Source organism: Epinephelus lanceolatus, chromosome 11, assembly GCF_041903045.1.
Source record: "Epinephelus lanceolatus isolate andai-2023 chromosome 11, ASM4190304v1, whole genome shotgun sequence".
NCBI classification, from domain to species: Eukaryota; Metazoa; Chordata; class Actinopteri; order Perciformes; family Serranidae; genus Epinephelus; species Epinephelus lanceolatus.
The window spans coordinates 15,938,506-15,963,354 of record NC_135744.1 but is presented as its reverse complement, the minus strand read 5'-3'; the positions used below and the strand labels follow the sequence as shown (position 1 = coordinate 15,963,354).

Genomic DNA, 24,849 nt, shown 5'->3' with positions numbered 1-24,849 from the left:
AGTGTGAACTACTAGCCTGCTTGCCCTCTGGCTTCTGATTCCCATCAGTTGTTATTCATTTCTAGTTAGTTTTATATTTTTAGCATCTTTTAAATCCCTTCTTAAAACATTCTTTTATAGGGAAGTGTTCATGAATGTTTAATATGTTACCTGGTTTTGTCATTCCTCTCTCTTTTGTCACTAAGTTTTTTTGACTTAGTTTTATGCCCTGGTGCTTTTATGTTTTTATGATCCTGCGTTTGTTTTTATTGTATTTGGTTTTATCTGCTGTTTCCTCTGTAAAGCACTTTATAACGCTAGTGCTATACAAATAAAGTTTTTATTATTACACATTTGAGTTGTGGCAAATCCAGATTTCAAACCAAATCAACGCCATCACCACCTTTTAAAGCACAAAGAGAATATATTGACTTGAAACAGTCATGAAAGTTGAATTATGCCACGTTTTATATAATTGAAAAACCTAAGAGACGTCTTGGTTTAGAATTTGTTCATATTTTGCTGACCTGATTACAAAAGAAAAAACATGAAAATGAACCATGCTGCTTGTACACAAACCACAACTTTAAGAAATATTACAAAACAAAAGTCAAACAATGTCTTTTCTTATGTTCAGGTCCAAGTTAAGTCTCTTCCAGTCCAGATCCAGTCTTCAGAGGGCGAGCGTAAAGGTACGAGATTTTTACATAGAAAATAAAAAGCTTTACACTTTATGACATTTTGGTGTTGGCGGTCTTCAGCGTGAACTTTTGCCTTCCAGCTGAAAGCCAAGAGGAGCGAGTGCAACTCCAAAGCCACCCACGCCAGAAACGACTACCTTCTCACACTAGCAGCAGCTAACGCTCACCAGCAGCGCTACTATGACACAGACCTCATGGACTGCATCAAGGTGAGGACCTACATTGAAAGGGTGGGTGTATGATGGGAGGTGGAAATGTACTTTAAACTTGAAAGTGTGTATATTTATCTGCAGGTCTTAGACGGCAGAATCTATGAGCAGGTAAAAGATTACCTGGTGTCGCTGTGTCAGACAGAGCTGGAAAGTTACCAGGCGGTCCACCACACCTTCAACCAACTCTTAAACAGCTCAAACGGGGTAAGTCTTCAAAGCTACTGGAGAAACAGTATTTCACGTGTGCATCCCAGTCCTTCAGTTTTCGGTATCTGCAGTCCCATCTTGACTTTTATTTACGTAATGCCGACCACAAACTAGAAGACTTTTAAAAGACTTTCTTAAGTCTGACACTCTCTCACATCTCAAAAAAGACAGGATCGGCTTTTGATCAGGTTTATTTTCGCTGATCCCGATATATAAGATTTTACCCAGATCATCCCTGATACTGATCCTTATGATGTGTACAGGACGTTTCTAACACATCAGTATCACTCAGTGTCTTTGGAGAAGCTGAACACTGCTGCCTCACTGCCTGCTAATTAATTGAAAGGTTTGAGTTACCTCAGCACTCCTCGGTTACATGCTCTCGAGCGGTTGTCAACCTCTTTCAGTCCAGTTTCTTCAGGTCGTCTTGCCTCTCTGGAGCTGGAGCAGCATTTTGTTTCTGCTCAGGCCAGAATATGAACAAATCATTAGGGAGAGGGAGGGAGAGGGCACAGCAGAGCTCACATCTCCCCTGAAACAGATCTTATGTGTGCTTTGTGTAATGTGACATCTAGATGAGATTGGATGAAGCACTCATGAATATGTGAATCTTAATTATGTTGGGTTTTGTGGTCTAAATATAGTGTCAGTATCTATTTCACTACAGCATATTGAATACATGCTCCACTTCTGAAGGCTGGTTAATCTCAGGGTTGGACCTTAATTTTACAGATAAAATTAAACTTTGGGACAGCTCATACAGATCATCATTTTCAATCAGCCCTACCAACTCTCTCTATGTAGTGACCCAAACCCCTTTTGTAGTTCATTGGTCTGTATGTTCAAAACTCAGTGGCATATCAAAAAGCTTAATGCAGCTTGTTCCAATAATGATCCACAGAAAATTTTGTACAAATTAGACCTATGTTTTAGGTAAAAAATGCGTTTCCTCAAAAAATAAAAAATGGCAGAATATCTAGTCAGGTAGACTTTAAAGGCCCAGACACACTAAACAGACTTAAAAAAACTAGCCGCAACAACAGTCTCATGTCACCTGTGTCTCGGTCCAAAAGTTGCACATGAACTCATCGCAAAGACTAAAGGCCAAAACACACCGGCGGCGTCATATGACAGCGGCGTCATTAACGCGAGTCATGTACCGCCCCCAACACACACAAAAAGCGTAGCGCTGCGGGGCGTCAACCGGATTTCTATTGCACACTCCAGTCCGCTAGGCTGGGAAGTACAAAATAACGCTTTTTCAAGGGCAGCGACGCTGGAAAAATAGGACAATAGCGTAAAGTGCCGTGGCGTGGCACATAGACGCGCATCGAGCCGCCGCCGGTGTGGGTTCGTAAATAGAAAATAATGGGGGTGGCTGTTGTGACGCGCGTCGTACGGCGCCGGTGTGTTTTGGCCTTTAAGCCGGTGGCCAACCAGCATGTGTGAGAGGAAATAACTCTCCACACCAGCAGACGGCGGTAGTCTGTATTTGTCATTTAAAAAGGGAAACCGGAAGACCATCTTGACACCAGTTAGCCAGTTACCACACTAACAACAAAATCTAATGTTGAAAGAACAAAACATATTTACTGTGCGCCAGTGAACATAAACACAAACTGTCGGGAAACTTTTCTGCTCAAGAGCTCAGTGGCTAAGAAAAGTAATCTTTTGAAACAAATTTGTTTTGGTCTCACCCCCTTTTGACTTTAGCTGTTTGTTTACTTTCCTCATTTCCATTTATCTTCTCGTGTGCTGAGTTGAACTGCCAGTTACAGTCATTTCATTCACCAAAGGGCTCTGCCATGCCCGACACTAATTTAACATGCTGAATTAGCTAAAAAAAAAAAGCTGACAGGGGTCAACAGTGCAGGACACAGCACAGCAACTAGGGTGACAGATGCTCACCGTCAGCCCAATATTGACTGTTGGCTGACCGTTGTCTTGGTGTGTTAGGGCCTCAATGGTTCTTGTGGCTTTTTTCTAGAGCACATTGAGCTGGACTTGTGTGTCAAATTTCACATTAGTCAAACTTAAGTTGTGAGGGGCGTGGCCTTTCCAAAATTTCATTTGTGGGCCTTAATTATTGCACCCCAGCATGTCAGTTAGGGTCAGATTTGTTCAGCAGCATTTGGTCTCAACTTACAATCACTGAAAATGTTGTGTGTCTACGGTGTAACATCTTACAGGAATTAGCAAAAACATTTAGGAAGATAAATGATAATAAATCAACATAAGAACAACAGTGTTTCACCTTTCGGACTTGAACCCCTAATGAAGAAACAATGAGTTCCATAAATGACAATAAAGGCACAAATTTACATGGAAACAAAACATGGAATTGAATATTTTGCTGCAGATGTGTGGTTCATTTCTGGCAAAACTCATTTATGCATTTTATCTTTTCTCCTAAAACACATCTATGTAGGTTCTGCAGGAGTTTCACCAGCAGCTGTTTGTACAGAAGAACCTCATGTTTCAGCAAGCCCCGGATTTATTGTACCATCCCTGCGACTCAGATACGGTATGTACACCGCTGTGCTCCTGTTTGTTTCCCTTGGTTGTCTTTCCGTTTAACATGGAAGTAGATTCATTTGAAGTCGACACCTTTTGGTTGCTCAATGTGCAAAAATGTTTCACATGAATTGTCTGTGCTGTTGATGTTGTATGAGACACTGTTGGCAGCAACTGTTTATATGTTTGAGATATAACCTCTGCAACCTCCCACTGCACAAGTACGCTAAAATATCAAAACCTGAGTGGTGAACACAAAATGTGGGTCATCACTTGTTGTAAAATATTGCACAATTCATTATGTTGCTGACTCTGTCATGGAGGAGAGCAGCTGTGATTCTGGGTCACACTGAAAACAAGTGTCAAAACATCTGTTGAAACCTTTTCAAACCCTCCTGCATTATAATCCACCTCTCCACTGTCCATCTGTACACTCAGTATGTTTTAACCACTCATATTTTAAAAGCAGCTATCAACTATCATTATAAAACTCTGAATGGATGGTCCTGATCTTGGGTTGCTAAGAATAACCCTTTGATATCATTGCCCTAAACAGTGACGTGGGAAACAGATGGCAGGCTAGAGTAAATAATAAACACAACCAGCAGGATCACTTGAGCAGGACCAACTGAGGCCGTAGTTTATAGTTATGTTAGAACAGGTAAAAAGTGATGTTAAATAGGACACAGAGTGGAGTGGCCTCTTGCTTTTATAAAGCAGTTACTACATATACCTAGCAATGTTTCATGAAATAAACACACAGAAGCAAAAAAATGCAATAGGTAGACAACAAATAATCATTCCTCCACAGCATTTAGTAGAATGGTTTGACAACAGCTCTCATCATGTTGAAGTTATAATATAACCACATATGTATCTACCATATGCAACTATTATGTCACTTTCCCACAGCTGTTGACACTTGCCAGTGATGTCATTTAATGCCTCCACGCCAGCGATAGCTGTGGCCCGAGGTATTATGTTTTTGGGTTGTCCGTCCATCTGTCTCATTTTTGTAAATGCAATGTCTCAAGAACACCTAACGTGGTACAAATGTCCACTCAGACTCAACCATAAACTGAGAATTTGGTGTTCATCATAGGTCAAAGGTCACTGTGACTTTGTCCGTCTCATTCTCATGAACGCAATATCTCAATAACACATTAAGAGCATTTCCTCAAATTTAGCAGAAACGCCCACTTGGACTCATCGATCAACTACCTCGAATTTGGTGGTCAAAGGCCGAAGGTCACTATGACCTTGCATATTCTGCTTTTGGCCAAAGGCAAGAATTCATATGCTAATCAAAATTTCACAGAGATGTCTAATTGAATAAAAAGATGACATTTTAGATCCCAAAGGTCAACTTCACTGTGACATCATAATGTTATGCAAAAACACTTTTCTGGCCGTTACTCAATGTCATAACTCAGGAACAGAAGGGGAGACGTTCTGAATTGGTGACTCTAATCTTGGGTGTCCACCTTGTGCTGATTGTATAGATCTTCTGCTGTCGGGGGAAGATGTGTGTGAAGCATCCATGTTTTCACAGACATGGACGTAAACTTTAAGTGCAACTTGACTGGTGCGTGGAGGTGTATAACCACAAGGCGGTAATTCTAGTTGTTAAGAGTGTAGACAGGTTAGTTTGCAGTCATTCTCGGAACCCATCAGCTGTATTCAGTGTCTGACTTCCGACAGACGGCGAATACAGTCTCTGCGGGCAGACCCCCGATTTTTTTGCATTCTGCTTTGATTTGGACGGAGGGGCCGAATTTCCGTTTCCGACTTCCGTTTATATATAAGTAAACATGCTGAACCATTGCGATGGATTCAGAGTTTGCAGTGACGCCAATTATGTTCCGCCTCGTTAGTTCACCACACGGACCGTTTAACCTGGCAACAACTGCAGCCGGCTCAAACCTGATTGGTCAATATCACGCGGACTACAAACAGCCTACAACGGGTAGGCTTGTAGGGTTCTTCCGCTCTTCATCCGGAGGCAAGATCTCCGGGGTTTGCCTACAGACTCTACATTCACTGAATGTAGAGTCTGTATATAGAGACTAGTTGGCAGTTGACAATGTGAAAAGTGGGCATAATAGGCTACAAAAAAATGCAAGCTAGCTAAATATACATTGTTAATGTACCATATATCATTGTAGTTTGTCTGCTTTGAATGGCGATAAACGACTGGTTGATTGGGCAACAGCAGGTGTTTCTCCAGTGAGGGTCACAGTGAGTTTGCTCGCTGCTCAAACATGTAGCTTCTTTTTGTCTCTCTCGCTGGCATCTTTGTGGTTTTTGAGTATTCTGCATCTGACATTTTGACGCTTAATAGACCTTTTTCAAAACAGACAGATTGACGTGACCGTAGGGAAAGCACAGATGTATGTACAGCACAGGCCAAAAGTTTGGACACACCTTCTCATTCAATGCGTTTTCTTTATTTTCATGACTATTTACATTGTAGATTCTCACTGAAGGCATCAAAACTATGAATGAACACGTGGAGTTATGTACTTAACAAAAAAAGGTGAGATAACTGAAAACATGTTTTATATTCTAGTTTCTTCAAAATAGCCACCCTTTGCTCTGATTACTGCTTTGCACACTCTTGGCATTCTCTCCATGAGCTTCAAGAGGTAGTCACCTGAAATGGTTTTCCAACAGTCTTGAAGGAGTTCCCAGAGGTGTTTAGCACTTGTTGGCCCCTATGCCTTCACTCTGCGGTCCAGCTCACCCCAAACCATCTGGATTGGGTTCAGGTCCGGTGACTGTGGAGGCCAGGTCATCTGCCGCAGCACTCCATCACTCTCCTTCTTGGTCAAATAGCCCTTACACAGCCTGGAGGTGTGTTTGGGGTCATTGTCCTGTTGAAAAATAAATGATCGTCCAACTAAACGCAAACCGGATGGGATGGCATGTCGCTGCAGGATGCTGTGGTAGCCATGCTGGTTCAGTGTGCCTTCAATTTTGAATAAATCCCCAACAGTGTCACCAGCAGAACACCCCCACACCATCACACCTCCTCCTCCATGCTTCACAGTGGGAACCAGGCATGTGGAATCCATCCGTTCACCTTTTCTGCGTCTCACAAAGACACGGCGGTTGGAACCAAAGATCTCAAATTTGGACTCATCAGACCAAAGCACAGATTTCCACTGGTCTAATGTCCATTCCTCGTGTTTCTTGGCCCAAACAAATCTCTTCTGCTTGTTGCCTCTCCTTAGCAGTGGTAGCGCTTGATGGTTTTTGCGACTCCACTTGGGGACACATTTAAAGTTTTTGCAGTTTTCCGGACTGACTGACCTTCATTTCTTAAAGTAATGATGGCCACTCGTTTTTCTTTAGTTAGCTGATTGGTTCTTGCCATAACATGAATTTTAACAGTTGTCCAATAGGGCTGTCGGCTGTGTATTAACCTGACTTCTGCACAACACAACTGATGGTCCCAACCTCATTGATAAAGCAAGAAATTCCACTAATTAACCCTGATAAGGCACACCTGTGAAGTGGAAACCATGTCAGGTGACTACCTCTTGAAGCTCATGGAGAGAATGCCAAGAGTGTGCAAAGCAGTAATCAGAGCAAAGGGTGGCTATTTTGAAGAAACTAGAATATAAAACATGTTTTCAGTTATTTCACCTTTTTTTGTTAAGTACATAACTCCACGTGTTCATTCATAGTTTTGATGCCTTCAGTGAGAATCTACAATGTAAATAGTCATGAAAATAAAGAAAATGCATTGAATGAGAAGGTGTGTCCAAACTTTTGGCCTGTACTGTATTTAATAACATTAATGATGGCTGTATTCCATTTAGAGGAGGTCCTGGTAGTGTGCATGCAGGCTCACTGGAATAGCTTACTGGCACGCTTAATGGAACTGAGCCATCATTAGTGTTATCAGTTTCACCTGTGCTTCTCCTACTATGATGAGTCAAAATGTCTGCTGTGATGAAGGTCCATTGGCACAGTAGTACTGTTGGTTCACATAGGATTTGAAAAAGGCTTCTTTAAACACAGCTTTGTCAGTCATGATCAAGGACCATTACTATCCATTTTATTAAAGGGAAATTTCGGTTTATTTCAACCCGTCTCCTATCGTCCTAAGTTTGTTTCAAGTGACTAGTGACATAGAAATAATAGTTAGCATGTTAGCCGTTAGCCTAGATACAGCCGTAGCGTCAGACCTGTTAAAACGTAAATGAACGGGCATACCTTCAAGTGCAAAGTTAGTCCACTAAACAAGTTTTTTTTCCACAAAGACCGCCTCATATCGTTAGGATAAATGTCAGAGAACATATAGAAAATGACATGTAAACGTGTTGTCTTACCTTACCGGTGTGCTGCCATGTTTGTTTATCCCTCTAGTTCTGCTTTCCAAAGCGCAGCCGAAATATCGCGAGAACAAGCAGCGATCTCATACCATGCCTGAAATTTCACGAGAACAAGCAGCAATCTCATAGCGTGCCTGAACAAGCAGCAACAGCTGGAAGGCAGAACCGGACAGTAGCCTGAAAAGTTCATTCATTTATTTTATGAAAAATTTATAGAATAATGGCTGACTTTTTGCCAGACTTCGACTTTGTGGAGGAGGAATTTGATTTTGCAGAGTTTGATGGCCGCCCTTATTTATTTGAGCCAGAACACACTGACGAAGAGCTTCGTGAAATTGAAGAACGGAGAAGGAGAGAGAAAGAGAAGTGCAACAGGTAGAGGACGAGAGAGGAGGAATGGCTGCTGCAAGGCTGCGTAGCTCTGGAGATTGGTGGTGTACCTGTGAATGCTGTGTCCCAGTGCCCACAGAAGAGGAATGCCTCTGTTGCAAGGAATGGGACCGGTTGCAGGCTTATTTTCAAGGTCTGGATGTGACAGAGGACGAGACACCTCCACCTGGAGTAACGTTAGTATCCAGCTGGGCTTTATCTAGAGCTGGCGAGATATATTTCGGCTGCGCTTTGGAAAGCAGAGCTAGAGGGATAAACAAACATGGCAGCACACCGGTAAGGTAAGACAACATGTTTACATGTCGTTTTCTATATGTTCTCTGACATTTATCCTAATATATGAGGTGGGCTTTGTGGAAAAAAAGCTTGTTTAGTGGACTAACTTTGCACTTGAAGTATGCCCGTTCATTTACGTTTTAACAGGTCTGACGCTACGGCTGTATCTAGGCTAACGGCTAACATGCTAACTATTATTTCTATGTCACTAGTCACTTGAAACAAATTTAGGACGATAGGAGACGGGTTGAAATAAACCGAAATTTCCCTTTAAGTGCATTAGAGTACAGTACAATTGTTAATTTGAGTTGTGGCAAGGTGCACTTTCACATTTAAAGACAAATTAACAACAACACCATCACCGTTATTGTTCGTTCATTATAATGTCAGGGAATCACAACCTTTTGGCTTGTGTCCCCTTAAAAACAATCACTGTGCCAACCTTCATCATCCTGTAATATTTTTATACATTTATATTTCTGTTAGTCATGAGCAGCTCCTGCAGTGTGATTTTTTTTTTTCTCAAATTGTTTGGTTTAAATACATTTTAGACAACTGAAGTGCTGAAACTATCATGTGACTTCCAAGAAAATATGAATTAATTCTCTTCAATCACCTCGACTCATTTGGAGGGTCCCACTCCCTGTTAAAGTAACAGTACAGTGAAAACTGACTGGAAGAGTTGGGTCAGTGGTGCAATCTGTCAGAAGTTCAATGGATGACAGTTTAAGAGACAACGTGCCGAAACCAGTTCAAGTGGAACAAGTAGTTCATGGACATCCTGATGGCTGAGTGAGTCAAATGTGTAGCAGATGGCTTCAGTACCTGGTTTAGATTCAACTCGAAATAGATAATGTCCACACTGAAACATTTCAACAGTTAGCAGAAAGATTGCTGGTAAATTTTGAGTAGACCGTTGTGGTCTCCAGAGGATGATGTCTAGTTACTAGGTGATCACCTGAATTTTACTCGAGTGCCACCACTAGTTCATCATTAATGATGTCTCTATGTATTAGAATTGAACATATGGATTATTAATCTGCCCAACAGATGACCTCTACGTTTAATTTGTACTTTATGGAAGGATATACGAAGAATATACTAAGGTTTTCCATTTAAATTGTTCTCAAAGTGTTGCTTACAGTGCACGCTTGTCTTATCACTTGTCTCAGTTCTTTGACTTTTGTCCACAAACATGCTTCTGGTTTTTAGGTCTTTTCAGAAAATCTGACATAAAAGGGCAACAAATGTTAATTATTACATGGGTTATCCAAATGTATTTGAGTTATAAAACAGTATATGAGAAAAACATATGTGAAGTTTAAAGGTAAATACTGTATATGTTTATGTCAGACCTCTGCAGAGACCCTTAAATAAGCAGCATCATAGAATCTTAGTAATGACTTCATGAACATTAGACAGCAGGACATGACCTTCGACCAATTGCAAACGTACAGTATTGGCTCGAGTTTGAATCATTAACAAGACTTTATTACAGTCATATTATATTATTGCGTTCGGCTCATATGCAGTCAAGCCATGTGCAGAATGCGGCGGCAAAGAGGTTGAACTTGATTGAATGTTGTCTGACAAAGTGTAGCAACAGAAAATACACAGAATTCCACATTAACACAAACACATTTACCTCATCATTACCGTGATGACTTTCCGTTACTGTAAAATCCTTCCTTATGTATGATACTGTTAACACCTGTCGAGCATGTTGGTATCTGATAAGCTTTCAAATTCATGGATCTATTACTGGAAAAGGAATTCCTGGATCTTAACGCAGATTACAGTAAAACGATGGTTCCTTTTGTTCAAAGCTTGTGAGCCATTAAAAATCAGTAGTGTCTAGTTAAGATCCTTTGTCATATTTCAGTTCCACAAAAGCGACTTTTCCCCTCTAAACTTTATATTAAATTAAAATTATTGTTTGAGGGTCGATGAGGTAAAACTCAAAGATAGGAGAACAGTGCAAAATCTGAAAACACATGTGTATCAGAACATTTTTTTTCTTTTTTCCAAATAGAGGACGACCAATACTGACTTTTTAAAGGTCAATTTTCTAACATAGTTTGGAACAGGAAAAAGCCGATAGCTGATTGTTAAGCCAGAAACAGACCACTTTTCATCTTTGCCCCCCCCCCTAGTTTCCAAGTGGTGTTAATGTTGGTCCTGCTGTCGCAAAGACAACTGGATCGCTTTCTGTTTCTCTCAAATCATAGCTTTTTCTTTTTTCTGGGTAGAGTTTCCTTTGTCTTCAGTTGTTCCTCCATCAACCGTTTCTGCTACTGAGAATAGTGAGTAGGGATGTCCTGATCCGATCTCAAAGATACTGAGGAAGATCAAGGCATTTATTGATTGATCAAGGTCGGCTGTATTGAGCTATATAGAGCCAATCCGATCCTTTGTTTTACTTCAGGTGTCACAAAGGTGTTTTTACTGGTGAAGCTTTCATGCACGTCATCCACTCTTCATCACTCTGCTGTAGGGATGCACTGAATATTCGGTAACCGAATATATTCAGCCGAATATTGCAAAAAAACACACATTCGGTATTCGGTGGAATAAGTGAAAAGCAGGGCTGAATAATAGCGGCGTGTTTTGATAACGCAATCAAACAGCATGCGGTGACAGACGGAGTAAAATGTCGGCAGTGTGGCGATATTTTACTCTGTCTGTCACCGCACTCGCATTTGCGACTAAAAATAGTTTTGTGCGAGCAAAATAAATCATTCAGCATGCTGTGTGAGTACAGTTTTCAACCAGCAGCAGAAACGAAAGGCGAATCCCGCTGGTTGTGGGTTGAACGGGGGTCACAGACACAGACAGGAATGTATTCCTGTCAAATATGGCGTCCATAGTGCTTTGTGGCGCAAGATAAGGCTTACCGGCGACGGAGAAGTCCGGCTCCAATAATGTCCTCTTCTTGGCGTCATGACTGCCCAAAAGTACCTGGACAGCTGAGCCGTGGCAGCACACAGGTATGTGACGTGTCAGAGGAGAAACGAGCCGTTCACATTTCTCTCTTTGTGGCAGGTAACGGTCCACAAACCTCACCGCACTTTAGGGACTGTTCTTTACTTGTCAGAGGAGGAGGGTGGCTGGTTGATTTTTATTTTATTTATTTATTTTATTTCAATTTCAATAAGAAATTTATTCCATTGAAATATCATTGATGTATTATAGAAAAGTGATTTATCTTTTTATAAATGACAAAGGCACATCTGCCTCATTTTCGCATTGGTATCGTGATACTACTCAGAACCGTGATATTTTCACTGGTATCGTACCGTGGGTCCCAATTTTGGTACCGTGACAACACTAATCTGGAGGGGGTTCATCTGCAAAAACTAATGAAAAACTAAACAACGGTATTCGGTACTCGGTATTCGGCCAAGCATTTAATTTTATTCAGCTTCGGCTTGGGCCACAAATTTTCATTTCGGTGCATCCCTACTCTGCTGTCTGTCTCCACTCTCTGTGTAAGAGCAGGAGCAGAGCCCCACCTATGACGAAACACCACACACCATAAACGACAGCAAAATTCAGTATGAAACTGTTTATGTTATTTACCTAATTTGTGTGCAATCGTTTCCTTTAAGCTCAGTGTGAAAGAGAGTATGTTGCATTTTGCTTGCTTGCTATCTGTGGTATACGGTGTTTCACCACAAAGCTGCATGAGAGCAATTAACACTGGAGAGTTCTCTATTTAAGGGACAGAGTAGGGATAGAGACGTCAGTTAATTTCTACTAAATTATTTTGTTTTAAACAAACTAAGGAACAGCTTGGATGCAGATTTCTTTCTTTTAATGGACTGCAGAGCTGTTCAGTTATCAAGCATATACACTGGATTGATTTTAATAACTTCAAAGTAATTGAAGTGTTCATTGTGCAGCTGTATTATCTAGGACAACAGAGGTTTTTGATCAGGACTCATTATCAGCAGATAGTCAATATTAAATGACTCAGACTGGGATCGGGGCCAAAAAAAACTTGATTGGAACATCCTGAAAAGTATCTGCATAGAACTGACACTGATACTGTTTGGTAACTGGAGATATTACCAATAGCTACCATCGAAAACAAAAGAACTATCCTTCTTCCTGTTCTGCACAATGGCTGACTGATTTCCTTTGTGCCTTACCTCGAGCCTTCATTTTGCCGGGAGATCGTAACCTCTCCATTCTGAATGGACCACAAGTGACTCCCAAATGCATCAAGTTTATAAAAACCACATTTTATTTTGAAGTACAGTGAATTTTCGGCACAGAGCTTTTATTTTGAAGGGCTGTTTCCTACTTATTACTGAGTAACTAACCGATAGCTACTTGACAGAGGCAGCAAACTAGCTCAACAACATGGCCAAGTGCTAGCATGACGCTAGATATATTAAACTGTGTGGACCTTGAAGTAATGACTCAGGAGAAATCTGGACCAGTTGGGAACCACTGTTTTAGAGAACCTGTCTAAATGCTGATGTGTCATTATCCTATAACCATTACACTGGGAAAAGGGTGCCTATTTCCACTCTAAGTAAAAGGTTTGAGCACTTCTTCCACCACTGCCTAAAGCAACACCAGTGCAGACATGTTCCTTCAGTGCTGTTTTCAATCTGCATCTCCTGCTGTGGCCTTATCAAAATCTGCTCGCCCAGCTGCCTCGCTCAAACACTTGGGGCTATAAAAGTTTTGTGTGTAAAATGTTCATCGTACAACAGCAAATCCCACCTCAGTCATGGGCACTAATGCAGATGCAGTGTGTTCTGCACACCTGTTCATGAAGTCCGTAGTGTCTTCGATTTTCCACTCATACTGGTCATTTATAGCATTTTTTGGCTCCATATAAAACATTAAATATCAGCATAAATGTCAAGTTCAGTCCAAAAATATTTTACTATCTAGATTTAACACAACCCTGGAGTGCAAATGTGCCAGTGGTTTATTGATGGCTGCTGCTCATGAATGTTATGTATTGCAGTCCGTGTCTCTCTCACACACACACACACACACACACACACAGCCATACTAGTCCGGTCCTCTTTTGCACTGGTCCTCTGCTCTACTGGACAACACTGGACAATTTGTTCAAACTGCAAATGCTGGCGTTGTTTTCATTGGAAGTCAAACAAGCAGCAGCCTGTTCCTAAAGAAAACATTAGTGGTGGAGAGCCTTCCCTCCCTCCCTCCCTCCCTCCCCTCCCATACCACTTGCACCAGACAGAGGGATCCGGTAAGGAATAGAGCTGAACTGGGAGGGAGGGGCAGGAGGTAGGCTGGGCCCTGTGAACTGCCCATCTGTGAAAAGGAGGCATTGTGAGTGGGCCTCATCAGAGTGCACTGACCCTCCCCACCCAGGCCCTTTCCCTCCATACACACACTGCTGTCGGCATGTGGAAACCTCTTAACTCACATTTTAGGGATGTTTTAATCTCAATAAGGAAGAAAAGTCCAGTCTGAAACAGTAAAATTAAACTGTCTTTGTCCACCTTGGTTTGTAGAAAGCCATCCCACCTTAAAATCACCAGAAATATAAGAGTGATGCTTCTTGGGGCAGATTTGATGCATGATGTAAGATACTAGTCAAATTTCACCTGTTGTAGTCATGCTGGACCGACCAGAAGCTGAAACTACTGCAGCAGATCGGCGCTGCTGCGATAGTTTTGGCTCACCAGACAGCCAGCGGAGTGGCCTGCAGAGTGCCATGGCTGCTTCCTGGCTTCAGGCTGATTCTGTGTCCTGTCTGAAGTTAAACCCAGCAGCTCTGAGCTCCGTTGCTGGCCTCAGAGTTCCGTGGCAGGCTACCAGGCTTTGGGACACTTGGTGACACTTCTGCCTCTTGTCTAAACTTGGCCTTCTAGCCCAGATGGGCTCTTAGGTATTAACATTTGACAACGATTGATTTAATATGTTCTGTACTCAGTAGTACCGAAGTAAAGATGGATTTTTGTAATCTTAATGTGTATATAATTTGTTCCATCTGATAGAGGTCCCAGACAAAACGCACTGTTCTGACTTTATGATTTACCACTAACCAGCATATTAAATCTAAATCACCTTGATTCTTTTAGCACCTGCCGTAGATGTGGATGAAACCACCTCTGTCATGGTGATTTATCTTATCTGTTGTGGATGTGTTTCAGTCATTCTCCAAGTGTGATTTGCAGTGACGTTAGAAAAGTGTTTATTAATCGATGTTGTTTGTGTTCCACCATAACTATAGTGTACCCCAACTTTCATGCAGAACGTCAGGGAACTGCTTTGTACGGTCTTCAACAGTAATTTTTGTTTAGTAGTTTGTGTTGCACGTCTGCCTCAACCAGAATCAAGGCAGTGAGTTTGGTGACGTTACACTGGGGACTATTATGATTTGCAGTTGCTGTGATCGGACAAAATTTCAAGGTCGCACAGAATTCACAGGTTGAATTTACATTGATGGTTGTGATTGCGACAGCCTGGAGTGGCTGATCTACATTCCTTCATTTACACTGTGATACACCGGAAGGTGAGAAGATTGCTCCTGTTCCATCACTGAATATGGAGCTAATCTGTGCGGTTGCTGTATTTATATTGTTTGAATTTGCAGTGATGATGGCTTTGTTAGATGTGCGTCACTGAAAACAAGTCACAGTAGCCCTCAGTTCCTTTTTTAAGAAGCTGTTAGGGATGTGCCTTGTTGTTGTTGTTCAGGGAGGAAGATGAAGTGGCATTAAAATGGCAGCAGGAAATATGTAGGTTTTATATACTTCTGCTACAGTAAAGTGTGATTTCAGAACATTTATCAGAGACATCCACAGTGTGAGGGAGATGTGAGGTTTTTATTTGACCTACTGACACGTCTTCATCGTGGACTGAGAGAAGCTGTTGGTTCTTCACTGTCTCTCAGTGTGAACAGATTTTCTCCCTTCCTCTTACATAATTGACAGCCAGCTGGGGTTTAGACTTTGAGATTCATAAATGAATGTAAGATGAATATTTTTCCTTGATGATGATGATGTACTACCTAAATGCAGCCTGCAGAAGTGGCCTGAATGAACAGTGGTGACGCTGCTGGTGACTCCTGTATATCTTTCCTACAAAGCACTTTTTAATTAGGCCCATGTAACGTGTAAAGAGGAAGTTGCCACATCGACACCACAGAGGTGGTAAACATAATTTACACTGGTGGTTCTCTTACTGGCAAACCAGAGTTTGTCCTGGTGGGTCGTTGCATTAAGCAAGATTTTATTTCAGAAACATTGTTTTCACAAAGAAGTTACCATGTTTCTCTGTGAGATCATTTTGAGCAAAGATTATATCATTGTATTACATGTACAACCTCTTTGTACGTAGAAATCTCATTGACATCTTATCTTTGTTGAAAGATTTTAATTTCACCTCAAACATGTCTTCCTTAAAGTTGTTGTGAAGGTTTGTTCACAACAACCTCATTGACTGATATCCAATAATAGGTCAATACCAGCCCTGATATCAGTGGTTTTATATACCTGACAGTATCTTTGTTATCTTGGATAAATGTTATGGTCTTGTTCACCTCCTCTCTGTCTTTCTTTCTCTCTCTCTCTCTGTATATTTGTAGGTGGCTCAGCTGCAGAAGGAAAGTGGAACGTCAGAGGAACACAGTCTGGATAAAGAGGCGAGGAAATGGGCGAGCCGCGTGGCCCGAGAATACAAGAGCATCATCCATACCCAGCGGGTGAGAACCAGATCAGACACCAATATAGCACCTTTCAAAACAGTTACAATGTGCTTTACAAAACCGAATGAAACAAGATAAATGCAATAAAAAGCAGAGTACACATAACAGAGTACAACACGCAATAATAAAGCAGTTAAAATCACCGAAAGGCAATTTTAAACAAGTAGTATTAAAAGATGATGATGTGGGCAGAGGGGAGATAGAAGGTGTTTTCAGACCTTACAGATCTGAGGCCTCATTGAGAGGAACAATCATCAGAAGAGCCACTGTCAAGGCCCGACTTGTGCCACAAACTCGGGCCACAGATGCCCACTGACAGCAGACTGTTGACCTGGTGTGTCACGGCCCTTAGGAACTGATAAAGTTTGCCTTGGAAACAAAGAACTGAGCTGCACATACTTGATTTTATACTGACTTTTTGTCTATTCACCACACTCCTAGCCTCCATAATTCATACAAGGATTACTGTGAATAAATGTAAAAGTATATGAATAGATTGAGGAGAACATCAGTGTTGATGGGATGTTCTGAGCCTTAATACAATTAAATATATATATTGAATGTGCAGCCTGAAAAAAGTTAACATTATTAGGTTTTGTCACTCCTGTTTTTTTTCTCTGTCTTACTTTTGAACCTACAGTAAACAACCTTTAAGGGGCTGTGGGGAATGAGCAGCAAGTACAGTGTAATGTTACCATGGAGGCAGTTAGTTAGCTGCAGACTACAGCTTGAGCTCACTTTTTGCCAACATTTTGGGCAAACCGGCACCATTAAAAGTTGCCAAATTAGCTATTATTTTTCACCTTGTACCCATGAATGCACAGATAACTATCACTAGATAATTTAATACTGAAGAACACTTAAAAACATGAAGATCCTCAGGCAGGTTCTGTTATAAAGAGCGTCTTTTTTCTATGATTTTTAAAGCAGGTTTATGGGTATTTTATTTGCAGTGTAGGAGGTTAGAGAAGACCAGCTGAACTAAATGTACAAACTACAGTGATGTGTGAGAGCCTTACTGGTAATATCATGCATCATAGTAATATATCAGAGTTGCCAAATGTTAATGACCAGCAGATATGCTTATCCTCTAAACTGGAATTCGGGCTTTTCCGTACAGCAGCAATGTGGGTCAGTTTGATAATAATAAACCTGGAGATCATAAAATCATCCACCATGTGTGAAGGAAGGTATGATGAAGCAATACAACGCAGGATAAGAGATCATCATCATCACCTCACGTTAACCCCTACTCCTGATTTTATTGTGAAAGTCAGTCAGTGAAGATAAACGATTACAAACTCCATCAGTGACATTGTTCATCCAGTAAGCTAGGATCAAGCTGTTTCCATTAAACAGGAAGTGAGTCACTCTGTGTCCAGTGAGGCTCAATCAATTGTTCAATTAATGGCTTTATTGTTTGATTTCCGTCTGGTGCTCTCTTTATGTAAAAAATAAATTTTGGATGATTGTCTCAAATTGTGAGCTGTTGTCACATTTTCCTCTCGTGTGTTTTGTTTTAAGGCCCTGGAGGATTATGGGACACAGGAATCGTCAGAGCAAAACAACAGTGAGCTGGAGACCAAGATGGAGGTGGCCAGGCAGAGTCTTCGGAGGGCAGAGGTAACGTGTGTGTGTGTGTGTGTGTGAGAGAGAGAGAGAGAGAGAGAGGGAGAGAGAGAGAGAGGGAGAGAGGGAGTGTTTCTGTTTTCCCAATCAGTGTCCTGTTACGTAAAGTAGGCCCAGTACTCCCCCTACTGGTTAAAACAATGAAGTGACACAGATTAGGATCTGTTAGTGCTGTACTACAGGTCAGTGTAGTTTTCATACTAGTAATGGAAACAAACTAAGTACATTTACTCAAGTACTGTGCTTAAGTTCAATTGTGAGATGCTTGTATGTTACCTGAGTGTTTCTATTTAATGCATCTTGTGTATCGTCACAGAGCTGCATTATTATGAACTATGATATTCTTGATACACTGTCAAATGAGAAAGTTTGTGACCCGGTCGCCATGTTGGAAACAGTCGAGCTGAAAACACCGGCTTCTCATTTTACAGCTAAACAGCGCACTGAAATATGTTTCTGAAAACATTTGGGGAGAGAAATAGGCAATGCAGTCACAGAATCTTGAATCATATTTGCTCGGCGACAATTTGAATTCAGTTGACGAGCAGTGATTGACATGTTTGACAGCTGTGTTTAGAGACTCCTCAACTCTGATTGGTTGTTTTCAGTGCACTTTGGTAGATTATAGCCAATGTCATCAGAAGCAGTAGGAGGAGGAGGAGCCTGATTTTTTTTGTGCCTCTGTATAAATTTAGTGTCAGTTTCAACAAATATGACAAAAGTTGATTTAATAAAAGTTGCCAACTGTCTCTTTAAAGCCTGAACGTGGTGTATGATTAGAAGCATTCCACCGTGCCAGAAAAAATTTGGGGGAAAGAAGTTCGAACTGTAATTTAACATTTTATGAGTTCTCATGTTTGTTCATTGATTCTTTATTTTGCATTGTCAGACGGTGAAGGTGAAAGCGGAGGCTCGTCTGGACCTCTTGAGGCAGGCAGGTATTGCTGTTGAAACATGGCTGAAGAGCGCCATGAACCAGGTGATGGAGGAGCTGGAGAACGAACGCTGGAACAACCTCAGTACCCATGATCCTTCACTCTCTGTAAGAATTTTAAGATCATATTTGTAACCTGTCTCCATAGACATCCAGTTCACTGAAGTTTGTTGTAGCCATAAACGTACAGATTATCTAGTGTAATTAAAAAGTTAATCTGTCATATCTTTGCAGGGAACAGCAGATCTGGAGCGAGAGGATGAGGAGGAGATGGAGGACAGTGGTGAAGTGTTAGACGACAGCAGCTCAAGCCCCTCCAGCACCTTGAAAAACTATCCTCTCACCTGTAAAGTCCTCTACTCCTACAAGGTACCAGCAGGAAATAAACAACTGCTTTCAATGAGCACCTTTGGCCTCCAGTAGACCTGCTAATGTCACTACAGCACATACACATACATAAATAATATGTGTATAAACAGGGGACCTATTATGTTTTTCCTTATTTTCTGTCATATATTCATATATGATGGTACAGTGTTGGATGTTCATATTCATATACGTAATATACATATTCATATTGTTCATTGCCAAAGTTTCTAATAATGAGGTAAACAGATGTAGAAGTGATCCCTTTGAGCAAAAACCTCAGACTTCAGACCCATCTGAATACTCTGTTTCCAAGTTTTATCAATTTTAGGAACAAGTTCACATCAGCTCACCACGGATTTCTTTATAATGTCCTCTGCTCCCGACACATTAGTGAAAGTGTTTACTCGAGGTGTAACAGTAACATAATGGTACATGTATTCACCCTGAACCATTCAGTACAGGATGTTCAGTTTGTTATGCAACACACATTCAGTACTCCTTGTGACCCAGTCAAAACGGTCTATTTATGACGAACATAAAAGCTGGAGCCTAAGTTTCCCAGGAAAGTTTTGGCAGCGTACTGGATGCTGTCTACATTCTGTAGCATGCTAGCCAGTTTAGCCTGGTTAGCCAGGTTAGTTAAGCTCAATTTGTGCTTTGAATAGTGTCATACTGTATGCTGACACTTTCCAGCTCAAATTGGGTATATCTGTGGAAACACTGCATACTTTTATGATGGCATTGCCCAAATGTTTTAACTAGAGAGATGAGACAAAAACAGAGTGGAGGGGGAGTCCTTCTCTCCACTGCAGATTGGGATTGTGCCAAAGGCTCGGTCACCACTGTGTGCACATACGCATGCACATATACTGTAACTGACATTGTAGAGAATACAAAATTAAAGCATGTGATCAAAGTGCTTGAGCTCCATGACAGTGTGCCTTCACGTGTGCGTTTTAGTCAGTCAGTTGTGCCTGCCCTGTGTAAATGTACGCAAGCTGCATTTCAGGAATTATTAACAGATGAGAGTCTTATGATGGAGGATCAGATTTACATTACGTCAATGACATTTGTGTCATTTATTTTGTTCATCTTATCGACAGTATGCAAGTATTTGTTTGCCTTAACTCTTACAGTAAGAATTACGGACAATAAATCACTGTGAATTTTACATTTTTCAAAATAGAGGAAAAATTATTTATTTTCTGTACCAAACCGTGGCCCCAAAAACAGAGGTATATATTGAACTGTAAATTTTATGTACCCTTACATCCTTAGGGTTTACATTATGTTGCCTACACTGCTGCATGTAGCTGCATGCTAAGATCAGGGAAACGTGTTATCTTTGTTACAGATGTTGTTAATATCTCCCTGATTTTGGATCATTTTCCTGCTGGACAGCCTGTGCAGGTGTGTTGAGAAGTGGAACGGAAAGTGCAACTGTATTTCATTACAGTCATTCACTGGCTGCAGTAACAGTGCAGACATGCAGAAATGTGGAAGACTAGAAACACTGACCAATCAGAGAAGACTGGGCTTTCTCTTGAGGGGGGTTTAAAGAGACAGGTGTTAAAACGGAGCATCTCAGACAGAGGGTAAATACAGGTGTTCCAGCACAGGCAGTATCAGGAAAAATAAAGTGTTTTTTTGAACATTAAAGCATATAAACATGCTCAAGTAGAAACCCAAAATACCTGAATGAACGTGAAAATGAGCATAATAGGTCCTCCTTAAATACTTCGCATCATTTTTTGAGTTGCATGTAATTGCAATAAGCAACACCAAGTCTTTTTAGGCACAGAGCCACTGAAAACAGAAGTGGTGACTGAAATGGGTTCAGATTCAGCCACTGAGACAAAATCTGTGTTTTTGTGTTTAGTGTTTTCGACACTAACGTTCAGGAGACGATTGTGTTGCCTCACTTGTTTTTCTGCCTTCGTTTCACCTTCATGCAAACAAAATGCAAACTCCTCTGTTTCATTGTTTCTAGGCGTCTCAGCCGGATGAACTGACCATTGAGGAGCAGGAAATCTTGGAAGTCATTGATGATGGGGACATGGAGGACTGGGTCAAGGTACTCTACATACTATATATTCACACATTTGAGCTATGCTTTTGAATTTGTAGCCACAGATTTTAGTGTTTTCAGCTCATTTTGGCTTTTGATGATGTGGATTTCCCATCAAGAGTTTATATTTTGTGCTTGTCCAGGCCAGAAACCGCAGTGGGCAGGTCGGCTACGTCCCAGAGAAATACTTGCAGCTTCCTTCCTCTAACAGCCTGCTGAGTATGCTGCAGGCTCTGGCCGCACTGGACGCCCGATCTCATTCCTCCAGTAACTCCACTGAACCTGAAACCGAGCTACCAACCGGCTCTGTAAACGGGGACTCCAGTGGTGAGGGGACACCTTTGCTAAATGAATGCTTATACAACCAGTTTCTCTGTCAGTGTCCCGTTATATTTAGTTTCTCAACCTGTCCTCCTCCTGTTGCAGTGTCATTTGCGAAGGCCCTTTACGACTACGCGGGACAAACGGATGACGAGCTGTCATTTCCAGAAGGCGCCATCATCCGCATCCTGAGCAGGGAAACCCACGAGGATGACGGTTTCTGGGAGGGAGAGCTTAACGGCGTCGTTGGTGTCTTCCCTGCGGTTCTGGTGGAGGATCTCGCTGGTGCCAGTGAGAACGGAGATGGACAAAGAGATGGTAGCGCACAGGTATGTTGATACTTCAGGGTCTCTGTCTCTATCTCATGGCAGAGTGTATTAGAAGCACAGACAGAGCAGCAGAGCACCAAGCGTAGTGAAAGCTAAATTTAATCATTCCTTAAGATTAGATGAAACTGGCTGAAACTGGACACCCCATGGTCCAGCACTGGGTCTAACCAGCAAGGGAAATTTTGTTTTCCCTTGCACCTGCAGCAGCTGCTCCTCTAATCCATCGATCTGATCAGTGCTGATCAATCTGACCAGAAACTGATTAAAAGTCTTAAGTATGATGATCAGAACAGTTTTTTCCTCAATTCTCCATCCTGCAACTCAGACTCAACAAACTGCTGCTGAGGAATAACTGACGAGGGGCAACTTACTTTCATGTTTTTTTCTTTTCTTTTAAAGGCCCTAGTGTCACTTTGTATCATTGTGTCCCCTCTCTAAATTCTGAGGTTTTTCAGGTCCGTGAACGCAGCACAGGAGCTCTCCATGAATTCTTTTTTCCTCTGCAGCAGTTCGTGATTCACGGGGTGGATAATTGATCGCCGATCAGATCAGACAGGAGCAGCTGCTGCAAGTGAACGCAAACTTTTACAACCAGCAGAATGAACTGTTAAGCCAAGGTCAGATCAAAGATTCCCAACGACACAAAACTGTTTCAGAACGTTGCAGAGAAAAGTTGCAGCAGTGTGAACTGGCCAGTCTGAGCTTGACTCAAGCCGGCTGATGGTGTCACCTGCAACTCAGCTGGTCTCAGCTTCATTTATATTTTAAAAAGCTACAAATTATATTCAGCCACAAAATAAACCTGAAAAACTGGAAATCAGAACAGAAGTACAGAGAGTTGTTGCATAGAGATGATACACTGTCTCATCTAGTTGCATAGGTGTGAACTGGCAGGTTTTTAGAATGTTGCAGAACAGCACATTGCAAGTAGTTGCCTGTTTCTGCTAGTCTTGTTGCGAATCTTTGGTCTGAACTGGGCTTTAAGTTTCACTTTCAATGCGCCTGACGTTCTGCTGCTCTGTCTCTGCCCCAAGTACACTGCACTCCAGCAGTGTGGTGCTATAAATAGCCAAGGGGTATATATATTCCAATAGCTCTCCTAATAAACGGTCCAGCTCCAAAAATAGAAAATCTGTTTGTGGTGGGAGACGTTTTAATCATGGCGAGTCTCTAAAAATAAATGAATGTGTGTGTGGGAAATCCTGATTGATGGAAGGTGCACACCTGTTTGTCCCACCTCCTGGTAACTGTTGGAGCTCTCCTAAATGTCAGCAGCGGTACTGTAGCAGTTTAAAAAAAAAAAGAGAGAATAGTCTTATCCCATTTAAAAGGAAATTCACCCCTGGTTAGCCAAACACGGCCAGGGTTCGCTAACATTTTGTGATATCACACATTTTAAAGTTTTCACTGTGTACATTTATATTTTTGCCTCCTGATTTCAAGGCTTCACCCTCCCCTTTGGCCCAGTGTGAACGATCCCCTCGCAGTCCCTTCCAGCCCGGACCCCTCCACAGCAGCCCCCTCCAGACGCCCACTGTGTCGTCTCCTCTGTCGAGTCCCTGCAGTGCTACAGCCTCTCCCATCGGCCGACCACCCTCCTATCACAACGGACATCACAGGCCGCCACCAGCGTCGCACAAAAGCCCTTTTCAGAGTAAGACTTCCTGGTTTGTCTGTGTTAAAGTGTGATGGTGGTGAAAGGAAGGTGCTTAAACTGTTAGTGATGGCAATCTGTTCTAATCAGGTCCAGTCCAAGGTTCCCCTCAACCTCCCAAATACCCAGAGACCAGCTCCGGCACCATTCGACCTGTGAGTAAACATCTAGTCGATTTGAGCCAGCGTAAAGAATTCATTTGGTTTTACACTTTTATTTTTAGCCTGAAGTTAATGATACAGTATATGCACTACTATGGTTGTGTATCAGCTTACAGTTATACTACACCTCGTGGTCAGTGAAACCAGTTTGCAGCAGGTTTAACTGGGTAAACTGGCTCCCTCTGCTGGTGTGTTTATACTGCTTCATTGAGCACAAACCATTTTAGCTGTATCTTAATTGAGCCTTTTGATGGATGGTTGTCTCCAGGTCCGTGCCGCTCCGCCACCCCCCAAGCAGCATCCACGCGGGCAGGTGAAGCGGAGAGAGGAGGTGGAGATCACGCTGGTGTGAAGGCAGTCGGCACCCTGGTGGTGGCAGCGACGACAGCTCTGTAAAAACCAGATGGGACTTCACAGCTCTGTGACTCCTGAAATGCACTCCCAAAGGAAACCTGAGGAAACCCCCTAAAGACACCCAGAGGACCGCAGAGGCCTTTTACTTTGTCCTCCTGTCTTTTCACATAACACCTCATCAGGGTTGGTGTGCTGTGGAGGAATATTGTGCCTTTCTCTAAACTATACTCCTTTACCTACACTCACACTCTCTTATTGGACTGTTAAATACTGTATTTTTTATTCAAAGTTATACATCTTCTACTCCATATTGTCCAACTCTTCTACCTGGACATGAATCATTTTACAGTCCTGACAAAATATGTTTATAACAGACAGAATATCTGCTGTTATTATCTTCAGTCCTGGTGTTAAGTGTTCAGATCCTGTTTCTGTTCTTTGATTTCACTCGCAGTAACTGATACAGTCACAACTAGCAGATAATTCAATGCTTTTGTGCCAGGCCAAAAAACACAGTAAAACCTGTTAATGTAAGAAATCGATGGAAAAGATGACGTCACATCAATCCACACAACTCTGTAAAGCTAAGTTTAACTTTGGTCACACACAGATTTGCACCATTTACAGACGATGATGTGATTTACATATTTATCTACAAAAACACAGCAGTCCAAAAGATAACATGGTGAAGGGACAGTCCCCCCCAAAA

At 41.8% G+C, this 24,849-nt stretch overlaps 1 protein-coding gene across 1 annotated transcript in view; it reads left to right on the top strand.

Annotated features, from left to right (window-relative positions):
• LOC117270991 (F-BAR and double SH3 domains protein 2-like) overlaps positions 1–24,849 on the top strand; it is a 46,008-nt gene extending 21,159 nt beyond the window's left edge. The window contains exons 7-20 of the mRNA XM_033649054.2: positions 617–671; positions 761–889; positions 974–1,096; positions 3,528–3,623; positions 16,202–16,318; positions 17,846–17,944; positions 18,840–18,992; positions 19,119–19,253; positions 21,244–21,327; positions 21,465–21,648; positions 21,748–21,971; positions 23,415–23,625; positions 23,716–23,780; positions 24,055–24,849. Of these exons, the coding sequence (XP_033504945.1) occupies positions 617–671; positions 761–889; positions 974–1,096; positions 3,528–3,623; positions 16,202–16,318; positions 17,846–17,944; positions 18,840–18,992; positions 19,119–19,253; positions 21,244–21,327; positions 21,465–21,648; positions 21,748–21,971; positions 23,415–23,625; positions 23,716–23,780; positions 24,055–24,138 (1,759 nt within the window). The 3' untranslated portion in view covers positions 24,139–24,849. The remainder of the gene's footprint in view (positions 1–616; positions 672–760; positions 890–973; positions 1,097–3,527; positions 3,624–16,201; positions 16,319–17,845; positions 17,945–18,839; positions 18,993–19,118; positions 19,254–21,243; positions 21,328–21,464; positions 21,649–21,747; positions 21,972–23,414; positions 23,626–23,715; positions 23,781–24,054) is intronic.